The 14,564-nt window shown below is 42.7% G+C and overlaps 1 protein-coding gene across 5 annotated transcripts in view; it reads left to right on the plus strand.

The window, feature by feature from the left end:
* PHACTR4 (phosphatase and actin regulator 4) overlaps positions 1-14,564 on the plus strand; it is a 111,350-nt gene that overhangs the window by 75,076 nt on the left and 21,710 nt on the right. For 3 of the 5 annotated variants that reach the window (XM_068269259.1, XM_068269260.1, XM_068269258.1), the window contains 4 exons: positions 7,344-7,493; positions 9,273-9,353; positions 11,204-11,311; positions 11,415-12,011. In XM_068269259.1, the coding sequence (XP_068125360.1) occupies positions 7,344-7,493; positions 9,273-9,353; positions 11,204-11,311; positions 11,415-12,011 (936 nt within the window). The remainder of the gene's footprint in view (positions 1-7,343; positions 7,494-9,272; positions 9,354-11,203; positions 11,312-11,414; positions 12,012-14,564) is intronic. The other 2 variants (XM_068269261.1, XM_068269262.1) reach the window with 2 other exon arrangements.

The following is a 14,564-nucleotide window of genomic DNA, read 5'->3' on the forward strand; positions in this document are numbered from 1 at the left end:
ACAGGTCGCCCGTGTGTATGAGGCGCGCACCCAGAACTGTCGCTCGTCGATGCTGTCGCCAGGCGATTGCCGCGGCCAATCGCCGGCAAAAGCTATCGACGCAACTGTCTCTAGTCCGCCGTGTGTATGCGGACTAGCGACAGCAACTCCATACACAATGTATGGAGCTTCTGGGAGGGGGACGGCGGGGGGGGAGGAACCTTCGGCGACTGCTTCCACTAATTCTGTGTCCCTCTGTGCACCGTGTGTACGGCTGTTGCACAGAGGGACCTGGCGACAAGCTGTCACTGTTTTTTTTTTGTTTTTTTTTAATGGCTCGAGCCACCGCTGTGGCTCATGTATATGAGCCTTAAAGGAATCATCAGGCAAAAAAAAAAAAGTTTTACTTTCCTGGGGCTTATACCAGCCCCATGCAGCCATCCTGTGCCCTCGTAGTCACTCACTGCTGCTCCAGTCCCCCTGCCGCCAGCTAGTTTCGTTTTTGCCGACCTCTGGGTCAGCGAGCCGCATTGCGTACATTTTTACGCATTCCTGCTGGTGCAGGAACATTAACACATACATTTTTACGCGTTAGTTACCTCTAATGCGTAAAAATGTATGTGTTAATGTTCCTGCAACAGTGAGAATGCGTAAAAATGTACGCAATACGGCCCACCAACCCCGAGGTCGGTAAACGCGAAACTAGCTGGCGGCAGGGGGACTGGAGCAGCAGTGGTTGACTACGAGGGCACAGGATGGCTGTATGGGGCTGGTAGAAGCCACAGGTCAGTGAAAGTTTTTTGCCTGACTATCCCTTTAAAGGGAGTTTTTAGCTTACCATAGGAAACTTTTTTTCAAAATTTCCAGCATTTATATAACGCCAGCATTTTTCACAGCGTATTTACAACTAACTGTTCCTCAAGGGGACTCCGCTAGTTAATGTCTCTCTTTCATTCTGAGAAAAACTAGTTCAACAACTAGTATGTTTTTGTTGGAATCTGAAAGAAACCTAAGGCAACAAAATCACCCATCAGGCAGTACTCCACTTCTGTTATATTTTTATACCAAAGCCAAAGAAGTGTTTAAGATTTTTTTTACTTTTGACTAAATTATGACTAAACTAGTTCTGTCCAGCTATGAAAAAATTCATCTTCAATCACACACTTGCATGTTCCCAGTTAGCCTTACATACTAGTATGGGGGAGTCTCGGGTTGAGAGCAGGAAGGAGTCTGCTGGTATTAAAGATTAGCAGCAGCTAACAAGTAATTAAGTATTCTGGTTCCAACAGCCATCACAGATTTTGGGAAGCAAAAGACACAGAATTATCTCATGCTTGCTTGCTTGTTTGCTTTCACTACCCACGAACCGACCCGTAGGCCGCTACCCGCAACCCAATTAGATTCCAACGGGTATCCGAACCCGACCCGCATTTTGGGTAACCCGTGGGTAGCTGACCCGATGCAGGCCTCAACTATAAACTATGCAGTATATGGATTAAAACAGAGCCCCAATCATTCAGTCACATTTGAATTTATTTCAGCCTGATGCCGTACAGTGTGAACTATCGTTTTTGAGGTTGAACAGATTGCAGAGGGCTCTCATAGGACTTAAATGTTTTAAAGCCGACAAAGGTGATTCAGTTCAACTGCGCTATGTGGCCAGACTATTATTTTCTGATTTACTAACCCAAATTGGGTCCACAAATCTAACCCTGTTATGAGTTAAACTGCTTAAACCAAAAGATCAGTATTACAACTATCCAAGTGGCAATTTTTAAAGAGAAAATCTAGATGGCTACAACCAATAACAGCTACCACATTGCTCTATGTTCAAGTTTCCTTAGGGGAATTCTAGTTTTTCTTGTGTGATTGTGGTTGAGTATGAGCAAATATATCAAGGGTAGTTTATCAAGCTTGGTCCAAAGAAATGTTGAGCAGTTGCTCAGAGCCAACCAATCAACTTCCATTTGTTGAACAATGGATTGCTCACTTTATGCTGACCTCTCCAGTCTTCTTTGCATCTGTCTTGATAAATAGGCCCCACTGTCCTCATACAACAGCCTTAAACAGAAACTCACACCAAGAATTGAACTTTATCCCAATCAGTAGCCGATACTCCCTTTTACATACAATACAATACAATAACATTTCTATAGCGCTTTTCTCCCATAGGACTCAAAGCGCTTAGGCTCTCTCAGATTCAGTAATTAGTAGGATGAAGTATTCACACAACAAAAGTTATATTTCTGCAAATGCCAAACTGAACAGGTGGGTTTTCAGTCTGGATTTAAACACATCCAGGGATGGAGCTGTCCTGATCTGTTGAGGTAAGGAGTTCCAAAACGTAGGGGCAGCATGACAGAAGGCTTTGGGACCAAAAGTTTCCAAGTGGACTCTGGGTATGGCTAGATTATTAGAACCTGTTGATCTGAGAATGCGGGGATTGCTACGCTGCTGCAACATATCTTTCATGTATCCAGGGCCTAGATTATTCAGGGATTTAAATGTCAGTAGGCCGATCTTGAATAGGACCCTCCATTCTATAGGTAGCCAGTGAAGGGAGTGCAGGACTGGCGTTATGTGGCAGTGACGGGGTTGGTTGGTTAGCAGTCTGGCAGCAGTATTCTGTATCAGCGGTAGGCGGTACAAGTCCTTTTTTGGAAGGCCGGTGTAGAGAGCATTGCAGTAGTCCAGTCGGGATGTGATGAAGGCGTGGACTAAGGTTGGCAGATCTTCTGGGGGTATGAGGTGCTTGATTTTAGCAATGTTCTTCAGGTGAAAATAGGATGATTTCACCACAGCAGAGATTTGAGTTCTGAATTTATCTATCCTCACAATTGCTCCACAGCGATTACTTTTAGAGGCATTAATTAGTGAGCCTCTGTAAGTACTGCTAAATGAATACATAATAAAAAATAAATTGCACTATAAAGGGGAATCAATCTAATACAGGAAGATGCATATGGAACAATATACAGGGTGGGCCATTTATATGGATGCTTGATTTTAGCAATGTTCTTCAGGTGAAAATAGGATGATTTCACCACAGCAGAGATTTGAGTTCTGAAGTTTAAATCCCCATCAATTAGAACTCCCAGGCTACGCACATGATCAGAGCTGCGTAGATCCGTGCCTCCTATTCCCAGTGGTGAAGACTGCAAGTTAAGTTGTTTTGTTATCATGCTCTGCCCTCCAATCAGAAGGACTTCAGTTTTGTCTGCATTTAGTTTCAGCCAGTTGTCATTCATCCATTGCTGTAGTTCACGTAAGCAGGCGTTTATAGTTGGAGTTGGGTCTGTCACACCAGGCTTGAAGGAAAGATATAGTTGGGTGTCGTCCGCATAGCAGTGGTATGTCAGGCCATGTTTCTGGATTAGTTTTCCAAGCGGTAACATGTAAATCGTGAAAAGCAGGGGAGAGAGGATTGAGCCCTGGGGCACCCCATACTTAAGTGATACAGGGGTGGACAGGAAGGGCCCCATAGACACTTTGTGGGTTCTGCCACTCAAGAAGGATTGGAACCACTGAAGAACTATGCCATCAATGCCGCAGTAATTCTGTAGCCTGTTTATCAAGATGTCATGGTCAACTGTATCAAAGGCTGCAGAAAGGTCTAGCAGTATGAGGATCGAGCACTCTCCTCTGTCTCTTGCCATGAGCAGGTGGTTGCATATTTGGATGAGGGCAGTTTCAGTGCTGTTGTTTTGTAAGATTTTGGCTTCTAGCTGGAGGTAAACAGTTTTTTCAATTAGCTTGCCCAGAAAGGGGAGGTTAAGCAGCCCATACACTCAGCCGATTTTCTGGCCGACCGATCGATCGCGATCGATCGATCGCAAATCGGTTGGCCAATCGACCGATCGGCCGATTTCGATCGATTTCGATGGATTTCCATCGAACTTGCAGGGTGGAAAATTTAGGTCGATCTGATGAGATTGCTTATCAGTTTGCATTGGCCTTAATGGAAATCTGATGGCAAAAAAATGCCATCAGATCGAATTTCAACAGATTTCAAACTGAAATCTATTGGAATTCTATCCTGGTAAAAAATGTTCTAAAAACGCATCGGATAGATCATCAGATGCATTTCTTATCTATCTTCTGCCAATCTGACGAGTGTATGGGCACCTTTAGAGACAGGTCTGTAGCTGGTCATTGCATCTGGGTCCAGGGAGGGTTTTTTGAGGAGAGGCCTGATGATTGCTTCCTTCAGTAAAGCAGGAAATATCCCTGAATGTAAGGAACAGTTAACAATTTTGAGGAATACCGGTACGAACAGGTCGGGGCAGTTCAACATGAACTGTGTTGGGCCAGAATCCAGGTCACAGGTAGTTAGGCGGACGTGAAGGAGGATGCTTGATGTGACTTCTTCATCAATTTCTTTGAAGTTTGACCAAGGTGTTACATTGTCTCTGCTAATGGTCTTCGGCGCTATATTAGGCTCAGATGCTGTAAGTTGACATGAAAAATCTATTCCTTTTCACAAACAGACCACCAGGGGGCGCTGTATGACTGATATTGTGGTGAAACCCCTCCCACAAGAAACTCTTGAATATGTACTCCTGGCAGTTTCCTGTCTGTGAACCTTGCTGCATTGTGGGAAATAGCCGTTTCCAACTGCCAAAAAAGCATGCAGCATCTACATCACCTGCCCACAGTAAAAATGTCACCATTTAATGTGAGATTGTAAATCAGAGGTGTAAAAGATTTTACAATGGGCAAACACTGACTAAATCATTTATACATAGTTATTGTAAAAATGAAGCACTTTTTTATAACATTATTTCACTGGAGTTCCTCTTTAAGCACTGTTGATTCTGCGTTGTCATTCATTTTATAGGAGTGGCTGATAAAGATGTCCTCAGCCAGTCCTTTGTATTTAATTGCCAGGCACATCGCTTTGAGTCCGCCAGGAGAAAAGCACAATATAAATGTTTTGTGTCTTGTTGTCTGTTAAGCCACCAGTAAGCAAGAAAACGCTCAATTATTTTGTCAGTACTTTTTTTTTACCTCATTTTTGGTACTTTATTAAGCATGCAAACGTTAATTTAAACAGTTGAACAATAATATCTTCGGAGAAACTTAGAGAAAAATGAATTTTATCAGGTCCTATGTCTGCACATCAGTGTGTGCTGATAGTGTACTGCTGTATGCATTTTGAGCACATTATGGAGCTGGTTCCATTCAGTATAGTTGACTGGGGTCAGCTCTGCAATGGAGAACTACACAGGTGCCATACACTTGTGTACAAAGCACGGACACCTGTGTTGCAGAGCAATGTGATAGTGTGCCCAGGTCTTTATTCTTTGTATTGGAGGCAACAGTTACATGTTTAGGGCACACCGTGCTGAATTCTGTGTTTTGGGGTACCATGCTAATTGTTGTGTGAGGGATCTGCTTGCTTAAATATAATCTAGGAAGTATCTATTTTGTTATGTTTCGGATGGCTGCTTGTATTGGTAACTAGGTCCTTATTTATTTTTTTTTTTCTTTTTAAAGAGGGGGCTCCAACCATAGCTTTGCTGGGAAGTCCCACTGTCTTTGAATTACACCACTACAGCCTAATCAAATGGAAAAATTGAGCTAGAATACCTCATCTGCGTACTCGTTCTGGGTCAGCAACTCAAACCTTAAAGAGACAGAGGCAAAGCCCAACACAGAGGCTGCTAGCAGTGAAGTCTAATGCTACGTACACACATGCGACAACGATCGTTCGTTATGAATGACGAACAAACTTTTAATTGATGAAAGAACGACCTAAGTAAAGTTAGTTTTAAAAGGTGTGTAACGATCAGATCGTTAGAACGAACATTACATCACGTAAAAGTAACTATTGCGCCTGCGCATAAAAATGAAAAGTTCCATGGAGAAATAGTGAAATGCACATGTCAAGCCTAGTACGAACGATCGTTTCCAACGATGTACTACTTTCTTTTTTTTCAAAAATCAGTTTTTATTATGACAGAAAGGGTAAATTACAACAATAGGGATATCCAGTCAAGATTAGAGATGCAATTTCAGGACAATTCTTATTGTAACAGACATTGAGAGAATTTCTTATCGACTGGACCGACATGAAGACTCACGGTCGAGGAGGGAGTGGTTTGGAGGAGGAAAAGAAGGTTGGGTGGTAAGGGGAGAGGAAAGGAAGAGGGTGGGAAGGGAGGGGGGGAGGGAAAGGGAATAAACATATAACAGGTAACGTATCAAGTGTCTCAGATAAGCAACCTTAACAACTATTACATGACATACTCGTTTTTAGGATAGATGCGAGATTCACACTTTGATCAGGTATTGATTCGAAATGAGGCATGTTGCATATAGGGTTGAATGCAAAGACATAAATTTGTGCAGAGGGAGCACAATCTGACAAACTTAAGTACTTAGGAAAACCTGCAAGGCGTCTGAGTGACCAAAATCTATCCATACAGCCCACCTCTTGGTGAAAGTCGATGTACTACTTTTGCAAACGATCGTCGTTGGGAAAAATCCGCCAAGCTAGATCATTCCTTTTGAACGATCTAGCTCGTCCGTCGTTAAACTTCATGGGATTTGGCTGCTTTTTTTTAAACGATCTTCATTTGAAATGATCGGGGAACGATCGTTTCAAACGACTATAGTCGCATGTGTGTACGCACCTTAAGGGCGCAGACTAACTAACATTGCTTTCTGTGTGCTTGCTGATTGCCAGCGATCATCAAAGCAGAAGGACAGTGGAACTCAATGGGGAATCTTCACTACAGCTCTTGTGATTCATAATAAATTGCAAATGGGCTTCCTGTAGCATTTTTGGAGCAATTGCAACTAAAGGAATGCAGGGGGGGGGGGGGGAGCAAACCTTCAAAATCTCTACGAAAAGCACTTGGAAAATGTTTAAAGGGACTCCGAGCAGTGCAGTAACTATGGAAAGATCGTGAAAATAGCGAAAACTAAAAGGAGTAGGGCGGTGGTTTAGGTGTCGTTGGAAAGAGGAGAAAGAGAGCTTCAAAATGGTATGCATCTTTCCATAGTTACTTGTATTACACAGGGCGACTTTTCCCCAAAGTCGGCAGCTCCATTCAGCACAATGCAATGAAATACAAGGAACCCAGGGGGATATAATTACAAACATCATGCTGGTAGGTGTGAGGATATAATTAATTAGTTGTGGGTATGCTTAAAGGCATACCCACAGGCACTGCTCTGAGTCCCTTTAACAAGTTGGTTGCTATTTGTGATTGCTAGTAGATCCTGGGCCTAAGTTAGCTTCTTGCAAGTTTCTCTCACTTCAGGTTTTTTTTAATGCAAGGAAAGGCATGAACGTTGGCCTTGTTTCATCATCTGCATATAAACACTCAGTAGTAATGCTGTCTTTTTTTTAATTACAGCAGAGGAGGGGGATCCTCCTACAATGCCTCCAGCACCCCCAACTCCCCCTGCTAAGAGGAAGAGCAAATTCTCCGGGATAGGAAAATTCTTCAAGCCATGGAAGTGGAGAAAGAGGAAGCCCAGTGATACATTTCGGGAGACTTCAGAAGGTAAAATAAGGGCACTATAGGCACCTTGGCTTTATTAACCGCTTCCCATCTGCCTAACGCAGGATGGAGGCGGGAATGTTGCTTTCTCAGGTCTGTGATGCCATATGGCGTCATCTCGCGAGGAGCAAGATTTGACGGTAGCTCACACAAACACGCTCTCCCGTCATTCCGCACAGGGGACTCCAGCGATCAGCCTGCCAGCCAGTGATCAGCACTGGCAGGCTGTGTATTTAGGTAATTATTAAATTATGTATTTACGGTATATAGCACTGACATCTTATGCAGCGATGTACCGAGTCTAGTCTTGTCACTTAATTGTCCCTCAGAGGAGCTCACAATCTAATCCCTACCATAGTCATATGTCTATAGATGAATTCTGTATTGTATGTATCTTGGTCTAGGGCCAATTAACCACTTGCCGACCAGGGGATTTTACACTGATCGGTGCTGCGTGGGCTCTACAGCCCGCAGCACCGATCAGGAGTGCAGCAGGGCGATCAGACTACCCCCCTTTTTTCCCCACTAGGGGGATGTCCTGCTGGGGGGGTCTGATCGCCGCCAGCTGCAGTTGCTTAGCGGGGGGGCTCTTCAAAGCCCCCCTCCGCAGCGCTTTCCGCCCTCTTGCCCGCTCCCTCCCTCTCCCTTCCCCTGTGTGCTGCGCAGGACGGATTTCCGTCCTGCGCTTTGAAGGATAGGCTTCAGCCTATCATATGCCGGCGATCCCCGGCCAATCAGAGGCCGGGGGTTGCCGATCTGCCTTACGGCGTTGCTGCGCAGCAGCGCCGTATGATGTAAACAGCGGGGATTTCTTCCCCGCCTGTTTACATTTTGCCGGCGAGCCGCCATCGGCTCTCCGGTTGTTCACGGAGACACCCTCCGTGAACTGACATGGAAAGGCCGCTCGAGTGGCCGTTTCCATGGTAACCCGCAGACGACCAGTTTACGCCAATCTGCGTTAGCTGGTCGTCAAGAGGTTAAGGGGATGCCAATTTTCTTATTTGTACGTTTATTTTTAACAAAATGTAGGGTTTTTTTTTTATTTAAAAAAAAAAGTAAAAATAGCAGCAGCAATCAAATAGCACCAAAAGAAAGCTCTATTTGTGAGAAGAAAAGGAGGTAACATTCATGTGGGTGCTAAGTTGTATGACCGAGCAATAAACCGTTAAAGTTGTAAAGTGCCGAATTATAAAAAAAAATGGTCACTAGGGGGGTATACACCTCTGGTCCTCAAGAGGTTAAACACCCAGTGCTGGGTCCTTGGTTGTAGTTGCAAGTCCAAAGTTTCTTCAGGCTGTATTGAAGCACCTTGTTAAATTGTAATACAGCTAACTCTTATTGGCCTCTGCAATGAAAGTAAATGTTTTTACACACAGGGAATGCTTTTAAATGTTATTGTATGTACCTAAGAGTAGGTACCCACATTTTAGTTTAGGGCATTTTATCCTACATGTATCTTCTTGTTGCACTACAACGGAGACTACCGCAAGTTATTGTAACAGTATAAATGGTGACAGTCTCCAAACTTTTATAAAACAGATTATTCTAATATTTTCATAAGATTGACAATCCCAGAAAGTGCTCCAGAAATCCATTTTAGATCTTCCCTTGACAGCTGTGTTTTCCATGTTACCATGTGCCTTACTTGTTTTTTCGTAGTGTCAGTCAGTGATTATGAGCCTCTGTTCTGTAGCATCAACTACTCCAGTTTACCCATTGCTATACTGTTGATTGTACTTAATTTTTTATTTATCATATAACACTAATGACATCTTGTCTCAGTTCTTGAAAGGAAGATATCTATGAGGAAGCCCAGAGAAGAGCTAATTAAAAGAGGAGTACTAGTTGAAGTACCAGAGGAAGGCAAGTACCTAGTCATTTTTCATCTTCATATGTAACACACACGCAAAGTATTCAGAAGTCATTACTTTCTGGTGTGTTAAAGCCCCATGCTTAGCTCCATTTAAATTATATTATTTCTTAACATGAAATGCCCAGAATTTACAATGGCAAAGTTTAAAGCTGGATAATACACCTTAAACTAAAATGTAGGTATGTAAAAGAACATTTGAAAGCATTCCGTATGTGTAAAAACATTTACTTTTCAGAGAGCAGTAAATTCTTCACTGCTCTGCTAATCAGCAAATGTATGGCCAGGATAAGCTCTGTGCATGATCTCCTCCCCCTGCCTTCCCTCGCTGAATACAATCATCGCCCTGGCAATGGCAGAGTTACTTCAATAGAAAATGAGGGGGAACAGAGAGCTTATCATGGCAGGCAATTATTACATTTGCCAATTAGCAGCTTGTACTACTCTCTGCATTGAAAATAAACATTTTTACGTACAGGAAATTCTTTCAAATGTTCTGGTTAAAGACACCACCTTTGACATGGAAGACAAGGGTTCAACTCCTGGATGAGCCACCATGGCCTACTGAGCGCACCCTTAGAGGCTGCAGTCCTCAAGTGCTTTGAGTCCGACAGGATAAAAGAGTTATACAAATGTTAGCAGCATTATTATTATTTATTACCTAAAGAGCAGGTACTTAACATTTAGTTTAGGGAGTTTAATACAGTTTTAAAGAGTAGCTTTCTCAATATTTTTATTTTTGTTCTAAAACTGAAATATTACATCAACACAGGTAATTGGACCCTTTTCTTAATAGTTAGTGGAGGGGCTTTTAGGCAGGGCTTACAGCCTGGATTTATTTTGGGTATGATACGACTAAAGCCTGGTACACAAATGCAGTTTTGATTTGCCAAATGTACCATTTCCATGTAGCATACCTTCCAAGTTTTTTAGATAAGAAAGAGGGACACTTAAGCCACACCCTGCCACCCCCCCCCCCCCCCCCGCATACTGTACCATAAAGTTTTCATAAGAAAAATATGCCGTTTTATAATTCAAACCACACTGGACCTCTCTATTATGGTTCATTTTCCTTAATGTTAACATTTCAAAATAAGAAATCTGGCACAGGCAACCTGTGTTTGAATCCTGGCTCTGCCTGTTCAGTAAGCCAACACCTATTCAGTAGGAGACCTTGGGCAAGTCTCCCTAACACTGCTTCTGCCTATAGAGCGCGTCCTAGTGGCTGCAGCTCTGGCGCTTTGAGGCCGCCAGGAGAAAAGCGCAATATAAATGTTCTGTGTTTGTTTGATCAATTTAAAGAATGGGAATAAAGTTTAGAGTCAAACACGTTTTTTTCAGTACTGTACATCAGTCCTGAAAGAGGGACAAATTAGCAAAAAAGATGGACAGGGGGACTGGGTCTCTAAGAGGGACAGTTGGGAGCTATGATATAGTATGAGAGCAATCTCTCTTACTACAATCAATCTTACTACACAATCTGTAGGTAAGCTCAGGATCTGTTGGCCCTCATACTACATGGAGGTGGTAAACTTGGTCAGTGATTAGACATTCAGAATTTGATGTGTATATTTATTTTAACTGTGCAGGCCTGAATGTGGGGATGTTCTGCCATTCCTCTCTACAGACCCACTCAAGCTCTGTCAGGTTGATTGGAGACTGTCAGACAGCAATATACAGGTCTCTCCAGAGATGTGTGATTGAGCAAAAGAATGGGCTGTATCATTGTAAATCATGACGCTGCAACAAACAAAAATGAAAAAGGTCTGACTGTGCTGTACTGTATATACTGAGCACTGTATTGTCCCTGCTGTATAATTATGAGATGCTTCCTTTTCCCCAGAACCTGCAGTGACAGCAGAACCCCCTTCTGTGGGAAATGGACACATGAGCCAAGGAACAGCTGAAAATCAAGACGATAACAAAAATCTAAAGCAGACCAGTAGACAAAGTAAGATTCCTATATTGCTGTGACTTATGGTGCTATGTAATATTGGGATATATCTATGGACGTTATTGCTCTGAACTCAATTGTTTTCTTTTTCACATTTTAGATTCCGTTGGATCCCGTCCCAGTTCACAGGTGGGATCCCGTCCCAGTTCACAAGTGGGATCCCGTCCTAGTTCACAAGTGGGATCCCGTCCTAGTTCACAAGTGGGATCCCATCCTAGTTCACAAGTGGGATCCCATCCTAGTTCACAAGTGGGATCCCATCCTAGTTCACAAGTGGGATCCCATCCTAGTTCACAAGTGGGATCCCATCCTAGTTCACAAGTGGGATCCCATCCTAGTTCACAAGTGGGATCCCATCCTAGTTCACAAGTGGGATCCCATCCTAGTTCACAAGTGGGATCCCATCCTAGTTCACAAGTGGGATCCCGTCCCAGTTCACAAGTGGAGCCTCCTCGGGAAATGTTGTCCAGTCTTCACAAGCAACCTCTTCTTCCACCTAAAAGACCACTGTCCACCTCCATCTCAACTAGCCAAGACCAGAACAATGGGCAGAAGCCAGAACAAATTCCTACTGCAACACGGATTCCTAACCCTGCCCCTAGCCCTGCTCCAAGGAACTTGCATCCACCTCCAGCCCCTAAGCAACCACCGGTTCCACCACCCAAGCCTCAGAACAGAAACAGCAACCCATTAATGGGTAAGGAATAGAGTACTACTATTGAAGTTTTATTTTCCCCCCTAGTAATTATCCTGAGGGCTTGCCATTAGCAATTTAAATAAATGTGTTGGGCTGCCGGTAATAGAGCTATTAGCGTAATGCAAATTGCCCTTCTAAAGTAGTGGCGATATATGTAGTGTTCTAGCATGTTGCAGTGCTTCTTATAAGTAAACTGGCACTGATCCTGTCCTTTAACTAAATTGTCACATGTGATCATTGTTGGAGATCAGTTTTTTTTTTTTTTTTTTAATAAAAATCCACTAGAACTGGCCAGTGAGAAGCAAATTATTCCTGGTTGCATGCGCCTTTAATACAATGAAAATACTGAGTAAAGGCTCAAACACACAAAGTTTTCTGAGCGCTTTTTGGCCATCAGAGCTTTCTGAGCGCTTTTTTAAAAAAACTCTTCTATTGACTTACATTAAAATTGCAATTGCGGTAAAATCCCACGCTTTTAAACTGCAATTTCAATGTAAGTCAATGGGGGTGTTGTTTAAAAAGCTCTCAGAAAGCTCTGATGGCCAAAAAGCGTTCAGAAAAGCGCTTATAGTGTGTCTGAGCCCTTAGAGCTCCAGAGTGTTTCCACAGAAAATTCTAAAAATTTGAGAAGCTCTCCTGCACAAGTAATTAGTCTAAAAATTAAAGTGTAAAGGGCATGTGGTAACCTCTCAGACATAGCCCAATATTGGACTAAACAAAATGAAGTAAATAATAACAAAAACTACCAGTAATCAAATATGCAAAAAAAAAAAATAATAATTATTGCAAAAACCTACACCACTTAAACCATTGTATAAATGAATAGGCATACAAGCAATCACCACAGCTGTACTAAAAAAGCTAGCACATTTGTTGGTACAGTTTGTCCTATGGTTGGAGATAGGTTAACGCTCACTAATCCTCAAAATTTCATAAAGCTCAATGATCAATATTTGATCCAGTATAGATTGCTTTTCTTTGCTAAAATTGGGAAAAGACAGTTCAGATTTTGAGTATCCATATAAACTGTAAACACCCAGCAAGGGTGTAGATAATGGTCAGCAAAGTTCACAGGGCGATTGTGCTCTAAACCATGTACAATTCAGTTGTATGTGTCACAGGACAGTGAAAGTGGCCCAATCGCAGCATTCCCCAACAGATAGGCAAACAGCAGCAGTATCAAGGTCTGTTGGGGGTCACCCATTCGTGGCAGTCACAAACTGTAATATGCAGTCCATACACTAGAGGATCAGCCGGCCCAATCGCAGCCAATCTATGCAATATAGCATTGAGCATACATTCCCAATTCCAAATAAAGCGTGATCACGTAGTGCACTAAACTAGATTCTAATGAGAGGTTTTCCAAGCCCTAAGTCTCTAGGTGCTTCCCCCCACTAAGGTCACGCAGAGTACATCAGTCTATGGATCACACTTACAAAGGCCGTTCCTAGACTTGGAATAGCAGCAGAGGGGCTGCACACCATTCCTGAGGTGCTGGACCAAAGCGTTAATCACAAAATCGAAAAAAGCACACGCCATGTAAGAATAAATTCTTCTTTATTCACCAATCATTACAATAGTCCATTCAAAGACCAACTTTCCTAGATCAAAGTTCCTACACTTGGAACACCTCTCATCGGTATCCAGTTTGGTGCACTAACTGGACTGTAGAATTGTCCCATAAAAGTTTTCATGGGGGATTAAAATAAATATTTGATTACAGAATTATACATGGCAATCCACTTACAGTCAGTTTTGCAGTGGTAATTCAGTCAAACAGGAATTGGTCCAAATGTCTCACACGTGAGATACTTGGACGATCAAAAGAAATTTTTCAACCTGGATGAACAGCATTCTTTACATTCTACATTAGCTGTATAACTTTAGTTCCATGAAGTCCAGATTTGAGATTAGATTTCGAGTTGGTTTATTAAAACTCAAATGAACTGCTCAATGGAATAGAAATATCTAGTGTGTGGCCATGTTTGAGTGACACTACAGTGTGTCTTTGGGTATGAATCCATTGTTCTGTACTGAGCAACACATTCTGAGCAAAACACAGATGGGTTTCCTTACCCCGCTGCATGTCTATTTCACACGGTTGTCTGCTGTGTTAAAGTGCAGTTCAGGGGCCTTACTGACTCCCACTTAATCTCTCGCCCCACACACACACACACTACCATAGCTTCTGAAGAGTTAAACTGTCTTCACACTGCCTAGTCATCAGAAGAGTGGGGTTGAGGAGTGGGACTCTGGTTGTGATTCTACATATCAATAGTCCATTGGCAGGATTTTGCTATTGCTGCAGAATACAGAAGAAACAAATATTTTAGTTTAAACAGATACAGGATACTGGGCTTGCTCTTAAAGAGACTCTGTAACAATTTTTTCAGCCTTATTTCTTCTATCCTATAAGTTCCTATACCTGTTCTAATGTGGTCTGTCTTACTGCAGCCTTTCCTAGTTGCACAGTGGCTGTATTATCTCTGTTATATAATCTAATCATCTTTCCTCTGACGGCTTTGTCGGACTCAGGCAGGAATGTGCTGGTCT

Source organism: Hyperolius riggenbachi, chromosome 2 (genome assembly GCF_040937935.1).
Source record: "Hyperolius riggenbachi isolate aHypRig1 chromosome 2, aHypRig1.pri, whole genome shotgun sequence".
Classification (NCBI taxonomy): domain Eukaryota; kingdom Metazoa; phylum Chordata; class Amphibia; order Anura; family Hyperoliidae; genus Hyperolius; species Hyperolius riggenbachi.